At 35.0% G+C, this 26,632-nt stretch overlaps 2 protein-coding genes and 1 long non-coding RNA gene across 6 annotated transcripts in view; 1 reads left to right on the top strand and 2 right to left on the bottom strand.

Moving 5' to 3' along the window:
- The window catches only part of FAM227B (family with sequence similarity 227 member B), a 210,121-nt gene that overhangs the window by 80,846 nt on the left and 102,643 nt on the right, over nt 1–26,632 (top strand). The gene's annotated exons all lie outside the window — the stretch shown is intronic.
- Nucleotides 2,352–26,632, bottom strand: part of FGF7 (fibroblast growth factor 7) — a 52,401-nt gene continuing 28,120 nt past the window's right edge. For all 4 annotated transcript variants that reach the window (XM_034994682.1, XM_034994681.1, XM_034994685.1 and 1 more), the window contains exons 3-4: nt 4,774–4,877; nt 2,352–3,496 (exon numbers count right to left, since the gene is read on the bottom strand). In XM_034994682.1, the coding sequence (XP_034850573.1) occupies nt 3,302–3,496; nt 4,774–4,877 (299 nt within the window). In that variant the 3' untranslated portion in view covers nt 2,352–3,301. The remainder of the gene's footprint in view (nt 3,497–4,773; nt 4,878–26,632) is intronic.
- Nucleotides 16,515–19,605, bottom strand: LOC118003625. The gene is made up of 2 exons (XR_004677375.1): nt 19,090–19,605; nt 16,515–18,859 (listed from the first exon to the last, which is right to left on the bottom strand). It is a non-coding gene; the product is annotated as an uncharacterized LOC118003625 (long non-coding RNA).

The following is a 26,632-nucleotide window of genomic DNA, read 5'->3' as shown; positions in this document are numbered from 1 at the left end:
ATCTCATTGAAAGCAACAGCTTTTTTGAATAAATGTAGAAGTGGAACAAAGAGTAGCCTGACAACAATGCTGAAACAGTTATAAGTTTTAATGAACTTTCTCATAATAAGATACACATGAAGAACCCAAATCATAGAGACCAATTAAGAGATATTCTCTAAAAACTGTTTTAGAGTGACCATAGAAATGGTCACAGCTAATAATCATCTGGTACCCACAAGTCAGTTGCAGTGGCCCGCGTCTGTTCTGCTAGATCAGTGACATATTCTAATTGACCAGTTACCACTCATACCGGTCATTAAATATTTTTAATATCATTCCTACTCATAGTGAACTTTAGATAAAGGTTTGGTTTTCTTTAGCCATGTGTCATCTGTGTGTAAAGTTGGATAATGAAAGGTACGGATCTCTTGTGTCTTATTCATGCCCAAGTATATGGCAGTAGGGTAGTGGTGTGAATGAAGCTGCATGATAAACCTTGTACATCTTTCTGATGTATCACTTTTGCTTATTGGTGTGAATTTTATATTTGAGCAAACACAAATGTATTATGGAATAAAATACAAAACTCACATGAGTTTTAAGAGAAAAAAGATTTTCAAGAAATTTTGTGTGCCACCTTTGCATTATTCCTTAAACTCTCATTCTCTACTTCTCTACCATTATTGTTATTTCAGTAGACAATTTTGAGAGACACTGATTTAGTGCATTTGTGGTTACAGAATCGCTTTTACTACAGTTGGTCTTGTAGTCCATCTGTATGTTCTTTGTAGCTCTAGAGAACCAGAGGAGCAAACTCTAAGAGATAGAAACTAAGAATTTATCTCCAGCATCTCTTCTCTTTTATCATTAAGTTGATTAATAGCCAACTCAAAGGCTGATAATTTATACTATGGCTTTTTTTTTTACATAAAAATGTCTTAGTTCACTAATTGCATTGAAAATATTTTTTTATTTCTCCTTTTGTTAACAGTTCATATTCTTTCATTTAATTTTTTCCTTCCTTGTTGGAAACCTATGCATTTAACCAATTTCCCCTTTCAAAGAACATTTTAGAAAAGGTTACTCTGTTTATATGGACATTTTGCTTACTGCTCCCCAATTCGTAAATAAAGAGATACATGTAAGAGTGGAATAGGAAACAGGATCAGAAATCGCATTATTTCTTTCCTTCTCTTGAGTCAAATCATCACAGTATGGACTAATTATTGTGTATGAAGTGAATTAAAAATGAAGTAAGATTAGTCTCAGTCTGAATTTTCTTTAATATTCAAACATTGAATGAATTCATATAAAAATTGATTATGGATAAACACTCTGCTAAACACTAAGGAAACAAATACAAGAACCATAGTTTCTCCTCTGCCCTTGATATTTTCACAAGACTCCAGCCATAGAAGCCTGATCTAGGAACCTAGCCTAGCAAGGCCCATGAATCAGAGAACAGTTCAGAATCTCATTCATAGCATATCCCAGAGTGTATCTGAGGAAGGGCAGTTCTTTCTAGCTTCCTGCCACTTGGACATATAAGTGAGCCACAAGAAGATCAAATGAATCTGTTGTTCCTGTGATTTAGCCTTTTTATGTAACTTTTGCCTATAAATATATTAGTGGATAATATTTATATAAAACAAATATTTTGAAATTAAAACCACAATAATTAGCATTCCAGTAGTTTAATTTAGATAAATGTTGGACTCCGATTGATGAGCACATAAAGTGCTACCAAATCTGCCAATCGAAGAAGTATGAAGTGGAATTTATCTTTCTGATAAGCCTATTGTCTATTGTCTCACCTCAAGCCTTCATGACATTCAGGTCCTCAAATCCCTAACTATATACTCTATTGGGGGCCTTTGTGCTCTTGCCATCTAACAGGAAAAAAACTTTCCATGTGGCAATATTTTGAATGACAGAAATTTCTAGACATTAGAAAAATTACTAACTCTAAATATGCATATTTTAAAAGTATGGCACTTTTCTACTCATGAACTCAAGTATATTCTAACTTTAAAATCCTTTAAGTTCTTGTATCTGTAGTGATTTTACTTATATGATCCAATTTAACTGACAACAATATGTGGCAAAACATGTTTTACATTTTGTATTGTTCCCTGTGCGACATCTATTGTAAGAATTGCTGCAGGCTGTCATTTTTGTCTGCCATCCAGAATTTGCTGGCCCAAGTGCTGTGTACTAGACTTGGTATTGGTCATGAAGGGGAGGGGGAACTTGCCATTGAGCCAGACGGTTTTGTTATTGCTTTAGAATTAAAAGCATATGAAACAGATACAGCTTATTAAGGTTGTTTTTTTATAAATAACATAAACTTAAATAACAAAACAATAAAGTTCAAATACAACTTAAAATAGAGTTTAATGCTGTAACCACAGAAAAAAAGCATGATTATTTGCGGGAAGAACATTATTAAAAGTCATATTCCCAAATATGAATTATACAAAAGATAGATTATGTTACTTGGAAAAAACTTAAAGATTTCTCAATTTTACTTTTAGGGATTATAAGATGTTATTTTGTGGCAAGTGAGATGAAGTACAGTACAGTATTATCATCATCATTGCTATTTTATATACAAGATTTTTGAAAACATCCTTTTAGCAATACCCTTTCAGTTTGAGCAGCATTAGGAATTTTCTTCTTGTTAATAGGTATAAGCATTTTCTAATATTATGCTTTTGTAAAACTACCATTTTGATTCCATTCAATAGTAGAATTTTTGAGAATATTCTTTCTTTTCTGATTAGAATTTAAGTGGATTTTAATTTTTCACTAAAAAGCCTTTCAAATACTGCTCATCTTCCATAGTTAGTATTGGCTTGATTATCTGACAAATCATTCCAGCAGCCTTTAGTTCTGACATATCTTATATAACATCATCTGCATTATTATTATTATAGCAGCCATTTTATAAGCAGATAGGAATATTTAAATAATCATTATCAGATAATCAAATCTAACATACTCTTAAGGGTAAATTAATTTAAGAAAAAACATTACTATTACTAACATCATGATTGTACAACCAGTTTTACAATTTTTTACAACTTTTAGTTACTAAATCTGATTTTTGTGCATATTTTTCAAATCTTTCTTTAATGCAGTCTCTTAAAATAAACATACATGCGCAAGTCCAGCTTGATCAGTTTTTCAGTAGTTTTCCAGCCTTTCTTGGTTACTTAAAAAAAAAAAAAAGAAAAGAAAAGAAAAGAGAAAAAGAAAGAAAACAGTCCACTTAAAGAAATCTCCCTGCTGGAACTGGTTTCTTATATACCATATATGATTATGTTATTGCCATAGGAAGAAAGTGGGCTGTTTTTTGTTCTTTCTTTGTTTTTTTCCCCCTTACAGGAACCCCCTTTTGATTTAAAGCAACAAACATTTCTCCTCCGCTGTGTGTCCATTTAGCTGATGCATATGTGTTGTAATGGTTTTCCAGAATTAATTCTTTGAAGTTGCAATCTTCATTGCATTCTTTCTGTTAAAATAACAAACAATATTATCCAAATGATTTTTAGAGGGACTCAAAGAGTAAGCAGTAATATTCAGTAAAATTAAAACATATATGACCTTTTCTTTTTTTGAGTGGGCCTAATGCAGTTTGTTAGATATAAGTTAGCATATTTGCAAAAAAAAAATAGCCATCTTAAAATTTTTTAAAAAGATAAAATGATACATATTTAGTTATGCAAAATATTTTCAAATGTCTAACTTTTTGGCCATCGGTTGCTACTATCCATCGGTTGCTACTATTCTTTAGTATTAGGAGCTATTTCACTCTAAGTAGCAGCTCTCATATTACCATGCCCAAGTCACTCATTCCCTAACTGCTGAGATTTGGTATGATTAGCAGAGCATCTACCTCCCTCAGTGGAAGGACGTATTTCACAACTTTTCTTCATTTACTACTACACTGCCTGCAATTGTGATAGAAAATTAAGTTTATTTGTTCATCCATCCAACTATTCATTCATTCAGTTAAACCTATATTATTATGTAATTAGCCTGTGCCAGGTATCGTGCTGGGCTGTGGGAAAGTCGATTATATTTTTTTATGGTGGGATGAACTGTTACATATTTCACATTGTAATAACGTGGGAACAACATGAATGTTCACAGTTCAAAGCCCATGATTGTGAGATTGATGTTGGTAAACAAACAGCTGAATTTTTTTCCCAAGAATTTTCAGGTCAGCAATGTACAGACTGGGTGAAATTTAACAAAAAGAGCTTTAATACTCTCAGAGGGAAATTTTAGATTTTAAGTATCTAAAATGCATATGGAATTTCAGAACTGCAAGTTTGTTTAATCCACCTCATTTTGCAAGTGACAATACCCAAGCCCAGAGAGCTTAAGCAATTTGTCCAAGGTCCTGCAGAAAACGTTTTTCTCAATGCTTGAATATAAAGTGTTTTAATGAAATCATTAAATTATATAATTGGAAAGAAATTAGTTTCATCTTTACTTTTCAGAAAGGCAAGATGTTTTGGGGTGTCTGGGTGGCTTGGTTAAGTGTCAGACTCTTGGTTTAGGCTCAGGGTCATGGTCATGATCTCAGGGTTGTGGGATCAGGCCCGCTTTGGGCTCTGTGCTGGGTGAGGAGCCTATGCTTGGAATTCTCTCTCTCTCTCTCCCTCTGCCTCTCCCCTACCTCCTCCCTCTCTCTCTCTCTTTTTCTCTTTCTGTCCCCCTCCAAAAAAAAAAAAAAAAAGGCAAGATGTTTTGACAAAAATAAGTTCAAAAAATTATCAGTACCTTTGCATAGAGTTTTCCTTCCTTATTCATTGCAAGATAGTATTCACTTTCGACCCCTTTGATTGCCACAATTCCAACTGCCACTGTCCTGATTTCCATGATATCTGCAGGAAATCACAGAAAGATAAGTCAGTTATTCACTTAGCTTTGCAGATTATCCAAGAATGACCATTTGTTCTTATTTTTTTTCAATTGGAAGTTATTAAAAACTTATTAATGTGATTATTTATTCAGCCTGAGACCACCTACCCATAACACACATACAAACACCAGAGTAGACCTTATTAAATATGGGAAGTGCAAACTATTGATTTTTTTTAATAGAAAAGATATCTGGATTCAAAGAAATAGGTATTTGAATTTAGCTTTTTCTTCCCTAGAATTACATTTCTAATTTACTATAATCATCATCATCATGATAGCAGCTAATGTTTATTGATCTCATACCACATTCTAAGAATTATTCCAAGGCTCCTATGTATTAACTCATCTACTTATCATGAAGGCTATGAAGCAAGTACCCTAATTATTCCCATTTTACAGATCAAGAAGCCCACACACAGAGAAGTTTATTTTGCCCAAACTCTCTCAGCTGGTAAATGGCAGAAGTGAAATTTGAACCCAGACAGTCTGACTCTTAATCATTATATAATACTATGAAAGTATGTAATAAGGTAATATCTTTACTTTTCTCTTAAACTTTATCTTAAAAATTATTGCTAACAGAAAATCTCTCAAATTTACTGAAATTGAATAAAATTCATTTAAAGCAATTTTAAAGATGGTAACAGAACCTACTGCCTTAAAAAAGATTAAATATTTTAAACAGATAGTGAGTTTTCTGATACATGAAAAGACAATTTAAAACCAAATTATGGGGGCAACTGGGTGGCTCAGTTGGTTAAGCATCCGACTCTTGGTTTCTGCTCAGGTCATGATCTCATGAGTCATGGGATGGAAACCCTAGTTGGGCTCCACACTCATTGTGGAGTCTGCTTGAGATTGTCTGTCTCTACCCCTGCCCCAACTCAAGAGTCTAGAAAATCCAAGCTATCATTAATATAGCAAAAGGAATAAATTGGGTAGAAGAGGAAGAAAACATACCTGCAGAGTGCTGAGCATAGTTAAGTGACAATAAACAATTTTCTTTAGAAATGAATAGTTAATGCTGTTCAAACACAGTCAAACACAGGTTTGAGACAGCTTCCTAGGAGCTGGATATTCATGACATGTATATCAAGACACAAAGAAGGACAGATTCATCAAGCTGAATGAATCCTGGCCCATGTGGGAATGAATGGCTGCACCAGAAGAGATGGCAGATCTCTAGCAACAGTGAAGTTCTGAATAGGAAAATGAAAGACATGAGAGCACAGGTGTTGTTTTCATTTCTTCTTCTACTTTAATCTCATGACTTTAGAAGTGGGGGAAAAAAAAAAGCTATGAAAGTAAACACCTGGCTATTAACAATAGTATTGAAAACAGGACTTGCCTTTTCTGATTGATGCTTTAGAATAACTGAAAAAATGGGCTCCTAGACTTTTGTGTGCATTTTATAAAGAATGCATCTGACAGGAAAATGAAATTGAGTCCTCAGTTTAGTTAAGACTGGGTTTGGTTTAAACAAAATCATTTGTTTCTGCATCCAATAAACATTGGGAGAAGTGACAACTTTGTTCCACAAAAGCATTTGGGAGTTTCCGGGCTCTATTCAGCTCACTGTTCCACCATCACTTTGTTCTCATAAGACAAGGTAGAACACAGATTCCAGCTAGAGGATGGAATAAAGGAAGAAAATGTGGGTCAAAGGGATTCTGCTGGCTGCCTCTCATGGGAGATTTCTGGGGGAAGATTCCTGAGAATGTACAATAGTTGCAGAAAATTTATAGCTAATAGTAAATTCAATGAGTTACTCTAGGCCAAATAATTTCAAAAGAAAATATATATAAAATTTTTAAATAATTGTTAAATATTGATTCTAATGAAGGATATGGATGTATTTCAATGTTTGATCTGTATGTGGTAGTTTTAGGAAGTAATATATATTACATGATGGTATATATATATAGCACAATATGTATTATACAATGTATACACACACACCATTATATATATATATATATATATATATATATATATATATATGATTTCCCATTCAACAATAAAGGCTTGACAGAAAATCATAAGAATCATTTAACATTTTTTAAAAAATCATTATTTGCTTATACCAATTCTTAGTTTTAATGTGCCCAAGAGAGTATATTTGGTCAAGGACATAATTAAATGTTCTAATTGGCCTAATAACCATTAAACCATTGTCTCCTTTCATTTTAAAACTTTAAAATAATTTTTAGTTATCATGCTAACTCACCTATATTAATATATATCCTCTCAAACTTTAAAATATAAAGCCCAAAATGTTCAGGAAAAAGAAATATTCAAGGAACTGGGATGGGGGATTTCTGTGAGATGAAACAATTAAAATTTTTCATCATCAACTCATGAAAAGACATGGGGGAACCTAAAATGCATATTACTAAGTGAAAGAGGCCACTCTGAAGAGGCTACACACTATGATTCCAACTATATGACATTCTGGAAAAAGCAAAACTATGGAGATAGTAAAAAGATTAGTGGTTGCCAGGGGTTGGATGTAAGAGGAAGGGCTAACCAGGCAAAGAACAGAGGGGTTTTAGGGCAGTAAAAAATACTCTGTATGAAAACATAATGGATACATGTCCAAACCCATAGAATTTGCAACATCAAGAGTAAACCTTAACGTAAACTATGGGTGATAATGATGTGTCAGTGCAAGTTTATTAATTGTAGCAAATGTACCACTCTGGTAAGGGATGTTGATAATGGGTGTGGCTATGCATATGTGGGGGTAGGAGTATATAAAAAAACTCTGTACTGTCCCCTCATTTTTGCTATGAACCTAAAGCTGCTCTAAAAATAAATTCTTAATAAAAAATTTTTAAACAGTAAAGTTAAAACGCCTTAAAATCATAAATGCTATTGGTAATAGGAACAAAGAATTAGCATTAATTATTTTTAAAGATTTTATTTATTTATTTGAGAGAGATCACAAGTGAGGGGAGGAGCAGAGGGAGAGGGACAAGCAGACTCCCTGCTGAGCATGGAGCCCAAAGCAGGGCTCTATCCCAGGATCCTGAGATCATGATCTGAACGGAAGTCAAATAACTGACTGAGCCACCCAGGTGCCCCAGCATGAATTTTTAAAGTACATTAGGGGAACACCTAAAATTCTGAAAGTAGATGCTGGAGAATTTTTTTAAAAAGCAATAGCAATTTATACCAAGATTCCTCACTTGTTGCAAGTGTGATACAGATTTAAATAATAAATAGGCAAATATATTTAGATAAATTTATGAATGATTAAACCACAGGAAAAAAATAGGCAAGTCATTTTGTGTATATTCCCTAGTTTGTAAGGGTGACATCCTAAGTAATTAATTGATTCTATTGTTGACAACATTATTGACAAAAATATTAAGGCTAAATGGCCAATTTACTTAACATATTGTTTCATTCTCATGTTCTATTATGTGAGCTGACCTTTCTTTTATTTTTTTTAACTCTATCATTCTGCTACCACAATCATTATGTTAACTTAATGTACCCATGTAATAGGTCTTACATCTTAGGGAGCAAATTTACTGTCACTTAATACACAGAAGCTTCTCTTAAACATAAATTCAGATCTACAAAAAATACAAACTCTTATATTTGTCTTATATAAGGCAATAGATATATTGTAGACCAAAAAAAATCATGTACAGTAAGTTTGGTAGCTAACTTAATATCTGCAAGCTATATATTTCATATTCTATTATCTGAGCAACTCCCTGGCTTTTAGTATGAAGGGCAGGATTTCATAAGCTTACATAGTTCATTCTTCTACAGATCTTTCTGGATATATAAAAACATCACTTCCCACTCTGTACTTGAACAAAAGTCATTCTTGTGTTTTCTGGAGTAAGAGAGGGCACAGCACATAGGACAAAACAGATTAGAAAGTCAGGGTTGATAGGATACCAATTCTGCCAACATTACTTAATGCATTCCCAAGCAATCTACTTTTAAATCTGTTAATTTCCTTGTGAAAGATATTTTTAAGGTACATCAAACAATTAAACATATTACTCATTCAGTAACCTTGCCATTTTCAAGTCTATCTTCATCCCAGTTAGAGGCAGAACCTTTAAAGATTGAGCATCTTTTCATGTGCTTATTTGCCATCCGTATATCTACTTTGGTAAGGTATCTGTTATGTATATTTTGCCCACTGTTTAATTGGGTTGTTAAAAATGGAAATATTTTTTAATATTCTTTTTTTTAAGATTTTATTTATTTATTTGAGAGAGAGAGCACAAGAGCAGGGTGAGGGGCAGAGGGAGAAGCAGACTCCCTGCTGAGCAAGGAGCCTGATGTGGGGCTCAATCCCAGGACCCTGAGATCATGACCTGAGCTAAAGGTAGATGCTTAACTGACTGAGCCACCCAGGTGCCCTGATTTTTTATATTCTTAACCCCAATATGTGGAGGAATAAAATTAACATGTTCTTCACTTGGGGCACCTGGGCAGCTCAGTCAGTTGAGCAGCCAACTCCTGATTTCAGCTCAGGTCATGATCTCAGGTTCTGAGATGGAGCCCTGGGTTGTGCTCTGTGCTTAGTGGGGGAGTCTGCTTGAGGATCCTCTCCCTCTCCTTCTGCTCCCTCCCCCCCCCCCCACACACACGCTCTTGCTCTCTCCCTCTCTCTCTAAATAAATAAATAAATCTTAAAAAAAAAATAAAACAAAAAAACCCTTCAATGTTCTTCACTTACTTAGTGTCAAAATGCAACAAAAATCTGGTGGGCAATGGACAAGCAGGGGCTAGGAGAAAAGGGTTTGGAGGTGGGACAAGTATGAACATACTGTCATAACTAGACCTGAATGGGAGGATGTCCACATATAATTAACAATACTTCCATCATTCAACAGTTATATTTTGTGGATAGTTGGTCCATAAAAGAAAAGCCAGCAAACATTACAGATTTTATTCACTAATTACAACTGAGTATGAGAGATACCCTAAACCTGCGCATCAGTATTCTACTTTTCATGTAATGGAAAATATAATATTGAACAAAAGCAAGAATAGCAGGAGTAAAAGGGACTTGAAGGAAAGGGAAACATTGACTTCATACAATGTTACATTTATAAGATCTTTGAAAACCAACTACTCCATAAGTCCTTAAATAAATACATTTACTCAATTTTAAAGGTATTGCAAATAAGTTGAATTTATGAATTTCTTCATAAATTCTTCATTGTGTTAGTACAAATTTAACCTCATTGGTTTCTGTTGCAAGGTAAATTATTTTCCTTACATCTTCCTTTAATGAACATGAAGAAGAGTTAGTTACCAGTTACAGTGCTCCAAGAGGACAGGGCTTGTCTCTAAATTGAGCCTAGCAAGGAATTGGCTCATAGTGGAGATTTGTTGAATGTTGCATGAATGTATCAGCATCACATCCTTCATGTGCTTGTAAGCAACTGTTAAAATTTCCCTTAGCCTCCTCTTCAGGCCTGTATTTTCCATTTAATTTTAAGAGTATTTCTGGAAGAAGTAGCAGCTTTGTGTATAGACAGATAGACAGTACTCAGTGAAATAAATGACATATTTACCTTTAACTGAGAAAGGATTCTTTAAAGCAAATATGTTTGAAAGCAGAATAATACATGTTTCACATTGACCATTGTAGATAAATTGCTTATGAGACAATGAATGCTCAGGTACTATTTTAAATTTGTTTCAGTCCTAAATTTCTTGTTAAGATAGTTTATGGGTCCTTTGTTTTCTTGTAAACAGCTTATATCATGAACTAAGTTTTATCAAAATGTCAAAGTTATGTAAGATATATTTACTTAATAAGATCACGTGGCTGCCAGTATCTTATTTTAAGTTGCCCACCTAGAATATTAGGAGGTAACCTTTAGCAGTATATGCATATAATTCAAAATTGACTTCCTCAAAAGTTATAGGGAAACAAACACCAGATTATCTTAGGTTAAAATAAATTTGTTCCATCACGTAAGCAGTAAGCAGAGTGATTGCTTAACATTGAAGACAAATCTCTTTTTTCAGGCTAGTGTTAGATTAGGACCGTTAGGTGGATATGTTGTGCACATGCTGACTTTGCTGCCTGGAGGCAATAATTCAGTGTTTGAATTGGGAAAGAAGTGAGTTCACTTGCCTCACATTTATTTATTATCTTTCACTTGGAGTAGGTGACACAAAGGACTTTGTGGAGATAGAGACCTCCAGCAGGTCCAGGTTCTCTTACTTTTCCCATGAACTCTAGAACCCACTATTGTAAGATAACACAATTAATATATTTGGTTGATAATGCTAATCTTATCTTTGGATCACTCTACCCTAAAAAAGCATGCCCTGTAACTGTTAAATAACAGATCTAAGACAGAACCTTGGACTACACTAAAAGAAATTAGAAGACTAATGAAATCAAAGCCAGCAAGAAAGAAACCCAAGTAGATAAATTATTACCGAAACCCAGGAAGTATAATTCCCATCAAACCAACATGAAACTCAAAACAGTTACACATGATTGCACAATTGCTGGTATCAAATATAACTGAAATGTCCTGCATAAGAGAACTGATTCCACACCATCATTATCATGGGGGGGGGGGGGTGGTAAATCAGTTATAGTTCTTATCAATCCTATATCTATTCTGTAATGATGTAAAAAACCATTTAAGTACTTTGTCAGGTTAAGTAAAAAGAATCATTCATTCATTTAGAGATTTATTTGAAAACAAAGCATTTAAAAATCTTTAGAAAGTACATTAGTGTGTGGTACAGTGATGGCAACGTTTTCTTTTGAAAGAATTTAAGTTGCAACAGCTTATTTCAGCATGGTTAGAGCCATGCCAGAATTAGAAACAAACTATTCAGTTGTGCAACAAATAGAATGATTCCAGTGGCATATTACTAAACTATGTCATGGGAACATCGTTGAACTGTATTGAACAGAATTATATTTCTATGCCAATTTCCTGACCTTTTCCTTATCATTTATGGCCTCTCTGTAACACAAGGGGGTCAGTTTTCTCCCTGAATCAGACAGGAAAAAATCCTCTTTGCCCTGTAATCCCTGTAGGTTCTAAATTGTTATTCAGAAAGAGTTTTTTATCTGATCAAGTAGAACATTTACATCTGCTAAATACAACACTTTACTATGTTCTAAAAATGTCTCCAAAATTATCACAACAGGTGCAGATGATATAATCCCAGAATATGTAAGAAAAAATATCTCTTCCTAGCACCAAGAAAATCTCTCCATTTTCTAGCTTTTCCCAAAGTCTAAAGTATCTTCAATAGGAAAGCAGAATATTCATTACATAAGATTAGAGATAAGGTTCAGAATACAAATATACCTGGGAGAGGTAACATATAGACATAAATGTATCCATACCGTGGTATAAGTGACTATATCTTCTCTGAAAGCAGAATTTGATTTTGCTGAAGGTAATGAGCACAAAGGTACCAAGAATGAAACTGAAAGGGGAAAATGGTCATAAAAGGAAGAAGATAAGAAGATATGGAAACTTTCATAACATTTTACTTACACCTAGCTCTAGAAGTCAAGACATTTAGGCTTCATCTTATCTACAAAGACACCAGTTTAGAAGATAAACCACACATCCACTTCATCCCTCTATTCTAACTATTAATATGTCCTGTGAATTTTTGCTGTGTGGTAGATATTTAATATAATCTTTCCTCTTTCCCTCTTTAACTTGTATTTAAATGTTTTGCCACCCAGACAATAAAATAATTCTAAACACTTTGGTTTCAGATCTTGCTGGTAATCAGCATTGAAAAATTAAAGCATGATTTAAAGCCATTTTGGCCATTGGTTTTCTTAAGAATTTTTAGGCACACATTCTTTGCTACCAGTCTAAACAATGCGTTCTAATGCAGAGTAATAACATTTTTCACAGAAACTAAAGTGAAAGGAAAAAGAGGAAGAAATAAAACATCTGAGTTTACAGAGGAAGATATTTAAAATGTTAAAAAGAAGATCTGGACATCCCAAACTCTTACTAGAACCTGCCAGTTGCCCTTTCTATATTACCAAATATGTATCTAGCACTTCTGTTCCCATTGCCATCCCATTAGGCCAGGTCTTATTATTTGTACCTCAACTATTATTTCAGTTTCTTGCCTAGACTCTTGCCTCCAGGGAACACGTTATAAAAGTTACTGTTCTGCTCCAAAACTTTCAATGGTACACTCTATTAAAAGGCAAAACAAATTAAAACCTCTTGTACTTGGAATTCAGAACCCTCCAAAATCTGATCCAGTCTACTTTTGCAGTTTTCTCCCATTGTTCCTCTACAATTTGCATTACCCGCAGGCCCCAAAAGCCACTGATTTACTTGTCTTTCTCCCCCAAATTGCCAGGCACTTTTCCTGCTTCCGCCCACCAGTCCCCGTAATTACATAGAATCTCTATTTCAGTATTTCCCAAACATTTCTTCATGTAAACTGGCTGAATGGACTCATGTGATGAATTCTTTTAAAAATTTCAAGTGCTCATTTCTACTTGGCAGAAAGTCTGATCCAGTAGGTCTGAGGTAAGCCTTGGGGGTGAGTATCTTAACAACTTCCATTTACTTGAGTGACACTTGTCTTTCGAAGCCAAACTGAAATTCAAGTTTCTCCATAATGTTTTGCAGAGTTTTCCCATCTGTCATCATCTCTTTAAGGACAACACACTGCTAAACTATGAGTTAGCATTCACCTCTATTCTTCCATTGTTACTGAAAAGTTTAGCCCTTTTTTTCCCATCTAAATTATAAGCCATTTGAGGATACTGTCTTACACGTCTGCAAATCCCTAGTACTTGGTATAGGGTTTTGTATCTGGAAGGCTTTCATTAAATGCTGAAGTAGATAGAAGGACACATAAACCCATAGTAACTAGTGTGTCATAAATCAGTAAATGAAAGTTAGTAATCATTCCAGGATTAAAGAATTAATGAGTTTCCTAATCGTACTAAACATCAGAAGAACTAAAAAGATTAACCAGAAGTATTTGTTAAATTTCCTTCTAATTTTCATTACATTTTTGGAGTTTATCTAATTAGATAAGAAAGCACTTAGGGTGCCTGGTTGGCTCAGTTGGTGGAGCATGCGACTCTTGATCTTGGGGTTGTGAGTTTGAGCCCCATGTTGGTTGTAGAGATTACTTAAAAAAATAAAGTCTTTTTTAAAAAGCACAAAATTCCATGGTTAATTCAAACAACAGTTCATCTCAGATTACATTTCATGATGCCAACTCAGAACAAGACAAACTCCAAACATCTCTACTTCTCTAACCAGTTGTAGGTTTTTCTTTTTAGTTTTGGCCAAACCTTGCTCCAACCTATTTATATTTTTAGCATGCAATACTTCTATGCCTTACAACTTTTTCATGTTTTCTGTTTGCTGTGTTATATAGCACATCTATTTATCTGCCTTGCTTGTAGCACATTAAGACTTTAAGTGCATGCTAGTCCTAATATTTCATGAGATGACTAACAAGTCTCTGTTCTTTTTATCCATATTATTATGATTTCATAAACATTGAATATGGTTCATCTTAAATAAACATTTATTATTCTAGATCATATCCCCAATTTTTTTAGTCTATGTCATGTATGTCTTATTCATTCATTCTAATTCCAGGATGTTTCCATTGTACTGGGTAGTCTTTATTAATGCTAAGGAAAGAGGACGACATCTGTATTCCAGATGTAGACATATCATGTTGTTTACACAGAACTATTATAATATGTTCTGTTTTCTGTCTTACTTTCTTCCTGATGATGCCCATTGCTTTGTATTTTGGCTACAATTGCACATTAAGATAGTATCTTTAGGGGAACATCCAAAGTGATTTCTTAGTGCCTTTTTTGTGAGGAAGTTATTATTCAGAGCCCTTTATCTTATAAATATAGTTTAAATTTTATTATAAAATATATTACACTCAAACTCATCTGCCAGTTTTCCGCTTACCTATATACATATGTTCTGTCTACCAGCATTTTAGCATTGTTAGCTTATTTCACTAATTTAAAGATGTTAGCATAATCTGCAAACTTGGAATTTTCACTGTATATTCTCACTGTTAGGAAATGGTGACTAAGTTGACTCATTTTATTGATCCCTGAGGAATATTACTGTTACATGTTTTCATTCAAAATATTCAAATTAATTCCTTATTTTGAATTTGTTCCTTTTTCTTCAACCAGTGATTCTCGGAATAAGCTGGGCTGGAGGTGGGGGCAGGCATTGTTGGGCAAAGAACATCTTTCAGGGAAAAAGATTTCAGAATCACTGGAACTTTTTAAAACTATACATGGAACTTCTGATAATTCCTACCTATCCTTGGAAAGTCATGACCTGCCCAACCCATTCCTCATTGGACTTATCACTGTAATTAGTCAATAATACTAATAGAAGTGTTCTTTATAAAAGAGGTATTTGGGGTGGAAAAAGTTCACAAGCTATTCAAAGCCAGGTTTTAATAAGTATCTCACTCCCCCAATGAAAAGGATCAGCTTTGTCCTGGGATCATAATATAGTGACTTTTTTTTTTTAAAGTTTCTTGTTTCTCGAACCACATCAAACAATTTTGAAGATGAAAAATGATGTCTGCATGCTTATTTCCTAAAAGAGTATTAGTAAATAGGTTAAATTTTCCTCTCACAGAAACTCTTGCCTTTCCACAACATCTATTCTATAAACATTGTGAATATTTTGTAGCAACATACTAGTGAGACAGGGAAAATTAGGCAGAAGAAACTGTATGAGAAAGGCACAGAAATATAGGACACTTGTGGCATTTGGGGTTAGTTGGCTATGGTTGGGACATACACAAGAGGGACTGCCAAGAGAGAAAACAAGAAATATAGGCAGGGACTGGATCCTGAAGAACCTATGTGGCTAGTTGAGTTTGGATATTTATCCTGTAGAGGATGGGAAGCCACTGAAAGGTTTAGAAAGGTGCTTCTACCAGCAGTCTGGGGGATGGCTTGGCAAGAGACAAGAACAAAGAGATGATAAGACTGTCTAGGAAAGAGCTGATGAACACCTGCTCCAAGGCAAGGGTGATGGGGCTGTGGGTGATGAGATGAGTATATTGTTTCCTCAAATAGGTTTATAGACTATATTTGCTATAGCTATATTTGCATAAATGGTTAATTTGAGTGATTTAAAACACAACCTCTTAAAAGACCTGAAAGTATTGCTGATCCTTAGAGCATCTGATAATGCCACATCTACCATAGCACAGTTCCAGTATGCCAAAATTGTATAAATGCCTAAGTTAGGACTAGGGAAGAAAATACTATTACTTATTTTGAATGTAAAATCAAGCTTATCATTTATTAATAATCTTCCAGATAGTCAACCCCTTTGTTCATTTCAGTTTTTACTAGTCTAAGCTCCTTTCATATTCTGATATTTTAGTTGTTCATCTTCCAAAGTATTAGTTTAAAGTGTTTTAACTTAATTGAAAGCAAAATAAATTAAACAAGAGAAGGAAATAAAAAGAGCAGTCATAGAATCTGTGAGCAAATTAAAAGCCCAGGTAAAAGTCACCATGCCTGCTCTTACCTTCCTTCTCTATGCTTTCCTCTACTGTGCCACTGAGAGTGGATCATGCACAAGGAATCAAGAGACACGAAGTTAAAACAGAAAGATGAGAAGGTTGTAAGCTATATTCACCCATGCTAGAAAAGAGGATTGTGGGGCAAGATTAAAAATATTTCTAGATAAAGGCTCTATCTCTAGCCAGTCTGAGGAAAGAAAGGATTGCAGAACAATCCGATATTAAGAAACCTCATCTGAGAACACCTAAATTTAGTAGACATATCTATTAGGGGTTTACTATTCATCCTGCAAAATACATTTTTTGGAAAGGATTTTCAACAAGATATTTTAAATAATGGGATCCTTTTTTTGTGGATTTACATGTGATTAAGGAACAAGAAAAGTAATAATCGATTTTCCAAAGCTGTATCTAGTACATGTGTGCAGGGGAAGGCTGGCCTCGCTGGATTAAACAGCATCCCTTCTTTGTGGTCTACGGGGATGCCAGCTATCAACCCTGGATTTTGACATAATAGAATTTCGTTTGGGAAGTCATCCTTTAAAAAAGGAAGAAAAAACAAGAACAAAACCAAACAAATTATGAAAAACAACAACAACAAACAACTGTCTTCTTTGATATTTGCTTCACATACAAAGACCACACAGCTTTGACCTATAGTATCTCTTCTCAGGGCAGAAAAGTCATATTGCCAAGACAGAGAAGCTCTACAGTTTTTACAAGTGCAAGAGGGATTTCAGAATTGTTTAATCATTAATATGCATGACTGCTATCAATAGTTCTATTTTTTTAGAATATAATGAATACAATATGTGTGGGTTAAAATACTTATTTTATGACTTGGCTGTCGCCAGAACATTTTTGGAATCCACTAATACTCCCACCTCGAATATTTGGTAATGATTGCTTGGACTGCGAAGAAATGTCAAAATGTAAGTAGTGAAAACAAAGGAATCCTGGTATTATAGATTTAGAATTTGAGTTAATTTGAGTACATGTATTCCAGAGTTTGCAGTACAGTCAGAGATTATATTTAAACACCAAACACACACGGAAACAAGTAAAATGTATTTCATTCCACTAAAAAAACTTCACCTCCTATAAGCATGACTGTATGTGTGTCTCAGCATATTGTTATCTGTGTGTGGATCACTGGTTATGCATGATATAATTAAGTATACAGTATTTGTTTCTAGGGCATTGAGTTTTTCAGACTTTTTTTTTCCTTCCTGGAAGCTTCATAAATAACTTGAGTAGGTACCAGAGAAAATATATCATTTTTCTTCCCCTCCTCAGAGCCCAGGGCCTGCCTCTTCCATGATACGTGATGTTCTGGTCTGACTTTCTGTGGACAGGTTGCCACAGCACTAAAAAGACGTGCAGTCTGTTCTTGGTAGAGACAAAGCAGGCAGGGGTGAGGTGTGGTGCCAAGGGAGGAGGGTGATAGCTGGGGAAATTTCATCTACGTGCAGTGGGTGTGCTGGTAAATATTTAACAACTGACTCTCTGGAAGAAAAGATTTGTAGTATTTGCCAATTTCCATGGTGTAAATACTCCTACATGTCCAATTTCATACCCTTATCAAGCTACCAACATGGTTTAAGAGATAAATGTGAAGCTGGAAAAGATGCATACTGTTGGTTCTCAGGAGCCAAGACGAATCAGCTCCCTCACACCACCATCTATAAGCCTCAAGCACTGTGAGCCATAGCCTGGTCTTGGCCCCTGAAAATGTGTAAGATCATTTTTTAAAAGCATAAAATAATAATGTACAACGCTATACAAATATTAGTTATAATTATGCCCAAACTCTATGAATTTACTTAAGATCAAAATTTGTGAAATAATAGAAGAGATGTAAAAGAAAACAAGAGGACTTTAAGATATATTAATTAAGACAAAGATAAAGGAAACTATAGCCCCTTTATCAGGAAAAGATAAGCATTTACCATGATGCTGAAATGCAGGTTCATTTTTTAAATCACTTTTCACCCTTCGTCTCGAAAAAAGAAAAGGAAAGAATATAGCACTCTAAGAAGGTTCAATACGTGGGTGAGGAGGATCAGAAAATGCACTGAATAGATTCACTAATCATAGGTGTTATAATTCAAAGAGAACTCTCAACTTTTCGGCAGGCTAACGTGGTTGAGAGCACTGACACAGAGACATGTACAATGTGCCGGTCTCTCCTCTAAGGACGGCTTACACCTGCAAGCCACCTGTGGTGTAGGAGAAACAGATACACACACACACACACACACACACACTGTCTCTCCTGGACAAAGCCTGGGAGCGCTTTGACACTTCCCAGGAAACTCGTAGGATACTTTATAATGTTTGTATTCATATCACCAAATGAGAGGATATGGTTCAGTATTAATTATATAAGAGTAGCCTTTTATTTTTTTTTATTTTTTTTTTATTTATTTTAAAGATTTATTTATTTATTTGAGAGAGCGAGAATGAGAGAGAGAGAGCATGAGAGGGGGGAGGGTCAGAGGGAGAAGCAGACTCCCCGCCGAGCAGGGAGCCCGATGCGGGACTCGATCCAGGGACTCCAGGATCATGACCTGAGCCGAAGGCAGTCGCTTAACCAACTGAGCCACCCAGGCGCCCAAGAGTAACCTTTTAAAAATAAAGCAGAAAATAAGGATAATCACAGGAATTGTCTTATTGATCTGGATAGCAGTGAATATTTTTTACAATCAGTGGTAATTTTTCTTAAATAGCCCCATAAAAATTAGTTAAAATATGAATTAATAATTTAAACTAATTATCTAGCAACATCCAAGGTTAGTGAGTTAATCATTTAGCTTCCATTCATTATTCTTTATATCATAACATACACTGTAATTCAGTTTAAATGTTTTGAAAATATTTAACCAAAGTATTCTCTTTTATTTAGTATATTTTTAAAAAGAGCAACAACTTTCTAATTATTGACATATCAATTATATTTTTTAAAGGTTTTTAGAGAATACTTAAACTCTTTCAGTAAGAGAAGTAGTATCTCATTTTGTATAATCAATGGAGATCTACAAAGATTGAAATTTGCTTTTAGCCACAAAATAATGTGAGACTGGGTGGCTCAGTCGGTTAAGTGGCCTACTCTTGATTTTGGCTCAGGTCATGATCTCAGGGTACTGGGATCAAGCCCGGAGCCAGGGAGTCTGCTTGTGGATTCTCTCTCTTCTTCTCCCTCTGCCCCTCCCCCCACCTGTGCTCATGCTCTCTCTCAAATAAATAAATAAAAATAAATCTTAAAAAAATAATAATTTAAACTAATTAACAATTATAAATAATTAAGATAATTGATTACTTACAATACAAGAGATTGGGTAGCCTAGTCAGAAAATAGACAAAATACTTGTGCAGGAAAAAACCTTGGAATTTATCTGCAAGGATTATTTTTTTGTCTATAAATTGAATTTATAGAATAAATTTCTAAAAGACAAGATTTTAGGAACTTCAAAAGTACCCACAACTGTAACTAATCCATTGCTATTATGAAACATTATCATAAAGTTGATTTTGAGTTTTGTTGTCTGATGTATTACATTTTCACTTAGTATGAAAGTCAGAAAATATGGGAACATAAAGTTCACTCTGATTTCTATAAAGACAAGAGCCTGGCAATGGTAAAAAGCCATTTCTAGTCATTGCATTCTTAAAGAGTTTCTTCTAGTGAATTTTATCTTAAAATGCATGAAGTGTGTTGAATCTTAAATTGAGAAAGAGGGAACAAGAAAATCTTGGATGAAAAATAATCCAAATAAAATTGAAACCTCTACATGATAATTAATTAGAAACACAAGTTAACTAGGCTGGAAGTGCATGTTTATGAGTTTAAATGACCTTTAAAGATGACTCAAAGCCAAGTAATAGCTTATTTGTGGATTGTGACTATTTAAATGTACTATTTTTTGGTTTTTTTGGTCCTTTTTTCCGCAGGGAACCAATTGTTTATGTTAGTAACTATAAATACCTTGACTTATCCATCCTATCAAGCTGAAGCCGTATCTCAGCAGCTTTCACTAAGTTTTTAGAGAATTTTTACATATTTTATCTCATTTGACTTCCCCAACACACTTTTGCTATGAAGTGAATATTGTGATAGAAAAAAATCACTTCAGAAAGTATTACCTACCCAAGGAAAAATAACATCAGTAGTAGGTTTAATACATTTGATGCTATCATTAGCACACATTAATTGGATTATTTTAATTGTTAGGTGTATTTTTGCTTTTGTTTTGTTTTGTTATTTTACTATTGTAAACCCTTTCCAAAAATGCATCATTTGGGGATCTGGGTGGCTCAGTCGGTTAAGCGACTACCTTGGGCTCTGGTCATGATCCTGGAGTCCCGGGATTAAATCCCGCATCGGGCTCCCTGCTCGGCAGGGAGTCTGCTTCTCCCTCTCCCACTCTTCCTTCTTGTGCTCTCTCTCTCTCATTCTCTCTCTCAAATAAATAAAATCTTTTTTTAAAAAAATGCATCACTTAATTGAGGACTGCAGAAACTCCTACGTTTCTTTAATATAATACATTTTTTTTTTTAAGATTTTATTTATTTGCGAGAGAGAGAATGAGAGACAGAGAGCATGAGAGGGAGGAGGGTCAGAGGGAGAAGCAGACTCCCTGCCGAGCAGGGAGTCCGATGTGGGACTCGATCCTGGGACTCCAGGATCATGACCTGAGCCGAAGGCAGTCGCTTAACCAACTGAGCCACCCAGGCGCCCTAATATAATACATTTATGAGCTCTCTCAGTTTTATTTTTTTAAAGGTTTTTTATTTTTTATTTATTTATTTGACATAGAGATAGCGAGAGCAGGAACACAAGCAGAGGGAGTGGGAGAGGGAGAAGCAGGCTTCCCACCAAGCAGGGAGCCCGATGCGGGGCTCGATCCTAGGACCCTGGGATCATGACCTGAGCCTAAGGCAGATGCTTAACGACTGAGCCACCCAGGTGCCCTCATTTTTAAATAATATAGTAAATAAAACTTCAACATTTGCCTTCTATTTTCTAAATGCTGAATCAATAATTCATTGGAAATCTACTGTCATTGGTAACTTGGGACCACTTCAAATACTCTGAAGATCACACTCAATTAATAAACCCATTTTCCAGGTCTGTACTCTGTGGTTTCTCTCCTCTTGAAAAATGGAAATGGGAAAAGTTTCTGTTGTTTAAGGAATTTGACAATGCATTCATTCTTTAAGAACCTATTGCTATAGATTTTTAAGAATTGACATAAGTAGTTATATTTTATCAAATTTCGAGTTTAGTTCTCTTGATTTTCCTGTTTTGGCTAATGGCATTACAGTTTTCCCAGTCCTTCAGCTTTTAAATTTAAATGCCTTTTAAAAAATTCTTATTTCTTGGGGCACCTGGGTGGCTCAGTCGTTAAGCGTGTGCCTTCAGCTCAGGTCATGATCCCAGGGTCCTGGGATCGAGCCCCGCGTCAGGTTCCCTGCTCAGTGGGGAGCCTGCTTCTCTCTCTCCCACTCCCCCTGCTTGTGTTCCCTCTCTCGCTGTGTTTCTCTCTATCAAATAAATAAAATATTTAAAAAAAATTCTTATTTCTCATCTCCCACTCTAATTTCCACTCTCCATGAATTCCATCTATGGGAAGGTTTGCCCAGTTTTCTCCATTTCTTTTTTTTTTTTTTCCATTTCCATTATGAACACTATTGTTACCACTTTTGGAATTTTATGGTATTAACTCTCTTCTCTTACCCTACTCTCTTCCATTCCAATCCATCCAAAAAGGGCTTTCTGCTTTCCTAAAGAAAACAACATGTTCTATAGGTTTTTAATAATTACCCACTGTCCATGAAACAAGATGCGAAGTCCTTGCCTTCCATTATAGAGTATTCATATTTTAGCACCATGTTGTAGTAGTAAAAACAATATTGGCTTTGAGACATGGCTTTAAATCTAGACTCTACTTCCCAACCCTGAACTCTTAGGCGAGGTAAGTAATTTTTCCAATTCTGAGTTTCCTTCTCTGTAATACGGGTCCAATCCTATTGATTTTTAAGAAATTAAAGTAGATTAGATTATATGTGTAATACACTTAACACAGCACCAAGCACATTGTGGGAATGGTTACCTATCCTTCTCCAGGCTTATCACTCATTAACAAAGTTAGACTGTCACTGATTCTCACAACTCTAAACCTTTTGTTCACTCAGCCTGCAAAGTGACCTTCAACCTTACGTTCTTCTGTCAACATCCTGTTCATTTTGCAAAGCTAAGCTCAAGTGCCTGATCCTCCCCATTTTGCCCTTTTCAGAAATTCCCAAAATATATCTTACTCTTTTAAAAAAGAACACTCACCTTGTCCTGCCTTATTTTACAGTTACTTGTGTAGTTATGCCATCTTTCCTTTTAGAACCTTAACTTCTTGAGGAGGAAAAAGCCAAAAAACATAATCTTTGAGTGTTTGATAGAGATAGATGATAGATAGATAGATAGATGATAGATAGATAGATAGATAGATAGATAGATAGATAGATAGATAGATATCCAAATGCTTGCCCATGGTAGAAATGCTACATTTATTGAATGAATAGAAATATAATTTTAAGAAACTTTATTTCAAATATGTTACCTTCATAGCATGGCATTTTACATTAACCTTTCTTAACCCTGTCAAGTAATTTTAATTGTCAGATACAACTTGGCATACAAGACACTTTCCAGCTGCTTTCTCTGTCCATTATTTCTTTTAACTTCTAAATATAAGTCTCTACTTCTTGCTTCTTTCACAAAAGGTGCTCTTATGATTATCAAACACATTATGGGGATCTGAATAATTCAGGTCTCAGGGTGAAATCGGATAAAAAATGAAACTCTGAAAATAAAATGTATTCAGCTCTAAAATACAGTGGATTTGGAATAATAACTTTAAGAATCTCCATAATAGAAATATTATGCTGTAACAAAATCTAGATTCAATTTAAAATTTTAAAATGTCTCATGGTGGGCACCTGGGTGGCTCAGTTGGTTAAGCGACTGCCTTCGGCTCAGGTCATGATCCTGGAGTCCCAGGATCGAGTCCCGCATCGGGCTCCCTGCTCGGCAGGGAGTCTGCTTCTCCCTCTGACCCTCCTCCCTCTCATGCTCTCTGTCTCTCATTCTCTCTCTCTCAAATAAATAAATAAAATCTTTAAAAAAATAAAAATAAAAATAAAATGTCTCATGGGGTGCCTAGGTGGCTCAGTCAGTTAAGAGTCTGCCTTCGGCTCAGGTCATGATCTCCGGGTCCTGGGATCGAGTCCCACATTGGGCTCCCTGCTCAGCAGAAAGCCTGCTTCTCTCTCTCTCTCTCTCCTTCTGCCCCTCCCCACTGCTCGTTCTCTCTCTCTCTCTCAAATAAATTTTAAAGATCTTTAAAAGATTTTAAAAAAATAAAATTTTAGAATGTCTCTTAAGAGTAGTTATAAAAGGCAAAAACACACGAAAGCACATAACAGCATGTTGAGCTGTTATTTGTGTTACTGGAAAGCTCTTCCAGAGTTTTCCTGATATTCCCCTACACAATATAGTTTCCATTCTGAAGCAGTTTCCAACACATTTTAAGCTGTACAGTGAAAATTGGAAGGAGCATATGTCTGGGTACCAAAAGTTAAAAAAAAAAAAAAGAGTAAGTTCATGGTTCAATAATATCCAATGGTGAAAGGATGGCGGACTTGAGACAAACTGAAAATTTTCTCCTACTGACTGTACCAAAAGTAGAACAGTTTTCCTAAGAGTTTATTTTCTTATCTCTCCTACTTTGAGCAAGAAAGTAGCATGCACATCTACTTAAAACACCAAAAGCATTTATTTGTTTTAAACGCTACCATTTAAAAATACGTGTATTTAGAAGTAGGAGATGTTTGATAAGAAATCAAATTGTTAAAATATTTTGTAAAGGATTTTTTTTATATATTCTTATTTATAACTGATGATGACTCTAACCACAAATTCGGTTTAAAAAATATTTGTCTTCTGCTTCTCAGAGTGCTGCATTTAAGCACCCATATAGTACAGCACTTTACTACTTCAACATCCCCTTACTATACTTGCATTACTTAAGAGAACACACAAATTGTTTTGAAAAATACTGGCTTTTGATGCACTTTTTTAAAAAGTACATGGTGTTTATAAAAAAAATATTTAAAAGATGAAATCGATGTAGAAATACAGGTTGACCTTGCTTTTCATGCTAGATGAATTTACCGCAACTATAATAATTTCTATACATTAGGGATGCCATGTTCCCCTGTTAAGCCTGTGTATTCAGCATCTGACACAGTGATGACACATACATGAACAGGAATGTTACCTAGACTTCAGGTGCCTAATCTTTAGCACCTGGGAAGCCTAATACCAACAGAGATTTTGATTCACTGGGTGAGGATTGACACTTAGGGAGGATGCTTTTAACAAGTAAAATTAGTGATCCTAGTACAGGTGGTCTCCAAACTACTCTTTAAATTGTACCACTCTATATAGGGCCAGGCTCCTTGTTTTCAATCCCTGGAATTGGCTGATAGAAGATGGAGAGACTGAAGGCCCATCTAGAGTAGTTTAGAAGTACAGTTATTGTGAGGAATATCTAGATCTTGAGGTCTCATCTAGATTAAAAGCACAGATAAGTTACTTGGAACTAATACCTTCTCATCAATAGGGAATTTCACGGAAAAACTAAAATTACTTAAGGATATGCAATTAGGTAATTCTATATACAGAGCAAGGACTCAATAAATATTGGCTATCATTGTCATTACCAGGATTTTTACGTAGGATGATATTAGTGTTTCTTCTCCCATTCTGTCTGTATATGCTGCTTTTCTGGGTTTAGACTGGAAATGGGGAAGAGGAGAAACTACTGCCTGGGAGAGACCTGACAAGTACCCCTCCTTCTGTGAATCTCTGAGTGATCTATGATATGTTTTACAGATTCCAAGGCAATGTATTTAGTCCTTATTTCTGATGACAACATGCTAACTCTACTCAATATGACATGCAGTTTTTTCCGTAAAAGTGCCCTATTTATGCTTTGTCTTCTTACTCAACAGACAAAGAAAGGGGAAAAGATTAGCCAATGGAAATATAGAGAAATGTGGCAGGGCTTCCAGCTGGGTCAACTGGGTGGATGATGGCATTACTCACATGTAAGGAATATGAGACGAGCAGGTTTAAGGAAGAAGACTATGAGGGAAAAAAAGGGGGAAGAAGACTGAGTTTATTTGGGAACTTACTGAACTTGCAATGCTTAGAGGCTATCAGGAGAATTATCTAGTAGCCATTAGATATACAGACCAAGAACTCAGGAAGAGAAAAAGGAATGGAATTTCAGATTTCAGAATAATCAATATGTGAGTTATAATTAAAGTCTTGGGTATAGATTCAATTATCCAGGACTATATGAATAGAAAAAGGCAATTATTATAATAGAGAATATAAAATGGGGACAAAACATGCTACAACTTTTCATTGACCTCAATGCAATATTTTAGGATGATTATGATTTTTTTAAAGATTTTATTTATTTATTTGAGAGAGTGAGAATGAGAGAGAGTACATGAGAGGGGTAGGGTCAGAGGGAGAAGCAGGCTCCCCGCCGAGCAGGGAGCCCGATGCGGGACTCGATCCCGGGACTCCAGGATCATGACCTGAGCTGAAGGCAGTCGCTTAACCAACTGAGCCACCCAGGTGCCCCTGATTATGATTTTTTATAAAAACCACAATTTCCACAGTTTTTAGAGAAAGGAAAAAGGTCATTATATTAGCTGTACAGTTTTTTAACTAGAGCAACATTTTATAAATTTGGGCCCTCTAGAAGGAAAGCCCAGTTTAAACTGATAAAAATCCCAACTTTGGTATATTTAAAATATTTAAAGAAATTTAGTTTTGCCCTCTTTTCATCCATACCACAGTAAGTAAGGCATATAACGGCCAACATTTATTGGGTGCTTACATATAGTATATACCCTGTGCTGTGCTTCACATATATTCATCATTTTAATGACCTCATAATCCTATAAGTTAGATGTTATTATTCCTGTTGCTCTAGTGAAGAAACCTAGATTCAGAGAGCTTAAGTAATTTGTCTAAGTCTAATAATGTTTGTGTTTATTCTTGGATTTGAACCCAAACTATACTCTCTTTATTATA

This window comes from Mirounga leonina, unplaced genomic scaffold, assembly GCF_011800145.1.
Source record: "Mirounga leonina isolate KUSES-001 unplaced genomic scaffold, KU_Mleo_1.0 Mir_91, whole genome shotgun sequence".
In the NCBI taxonomy this organism is placed as follows: Eukaryota; Metazoa; Chordata; class Mammalia; order Carnivora; family Phocidae; genus Mirounga; species Mirounga leonina.
This window is presented reverse-complemented; position numbering and strand designations above follow the sequence as displayed.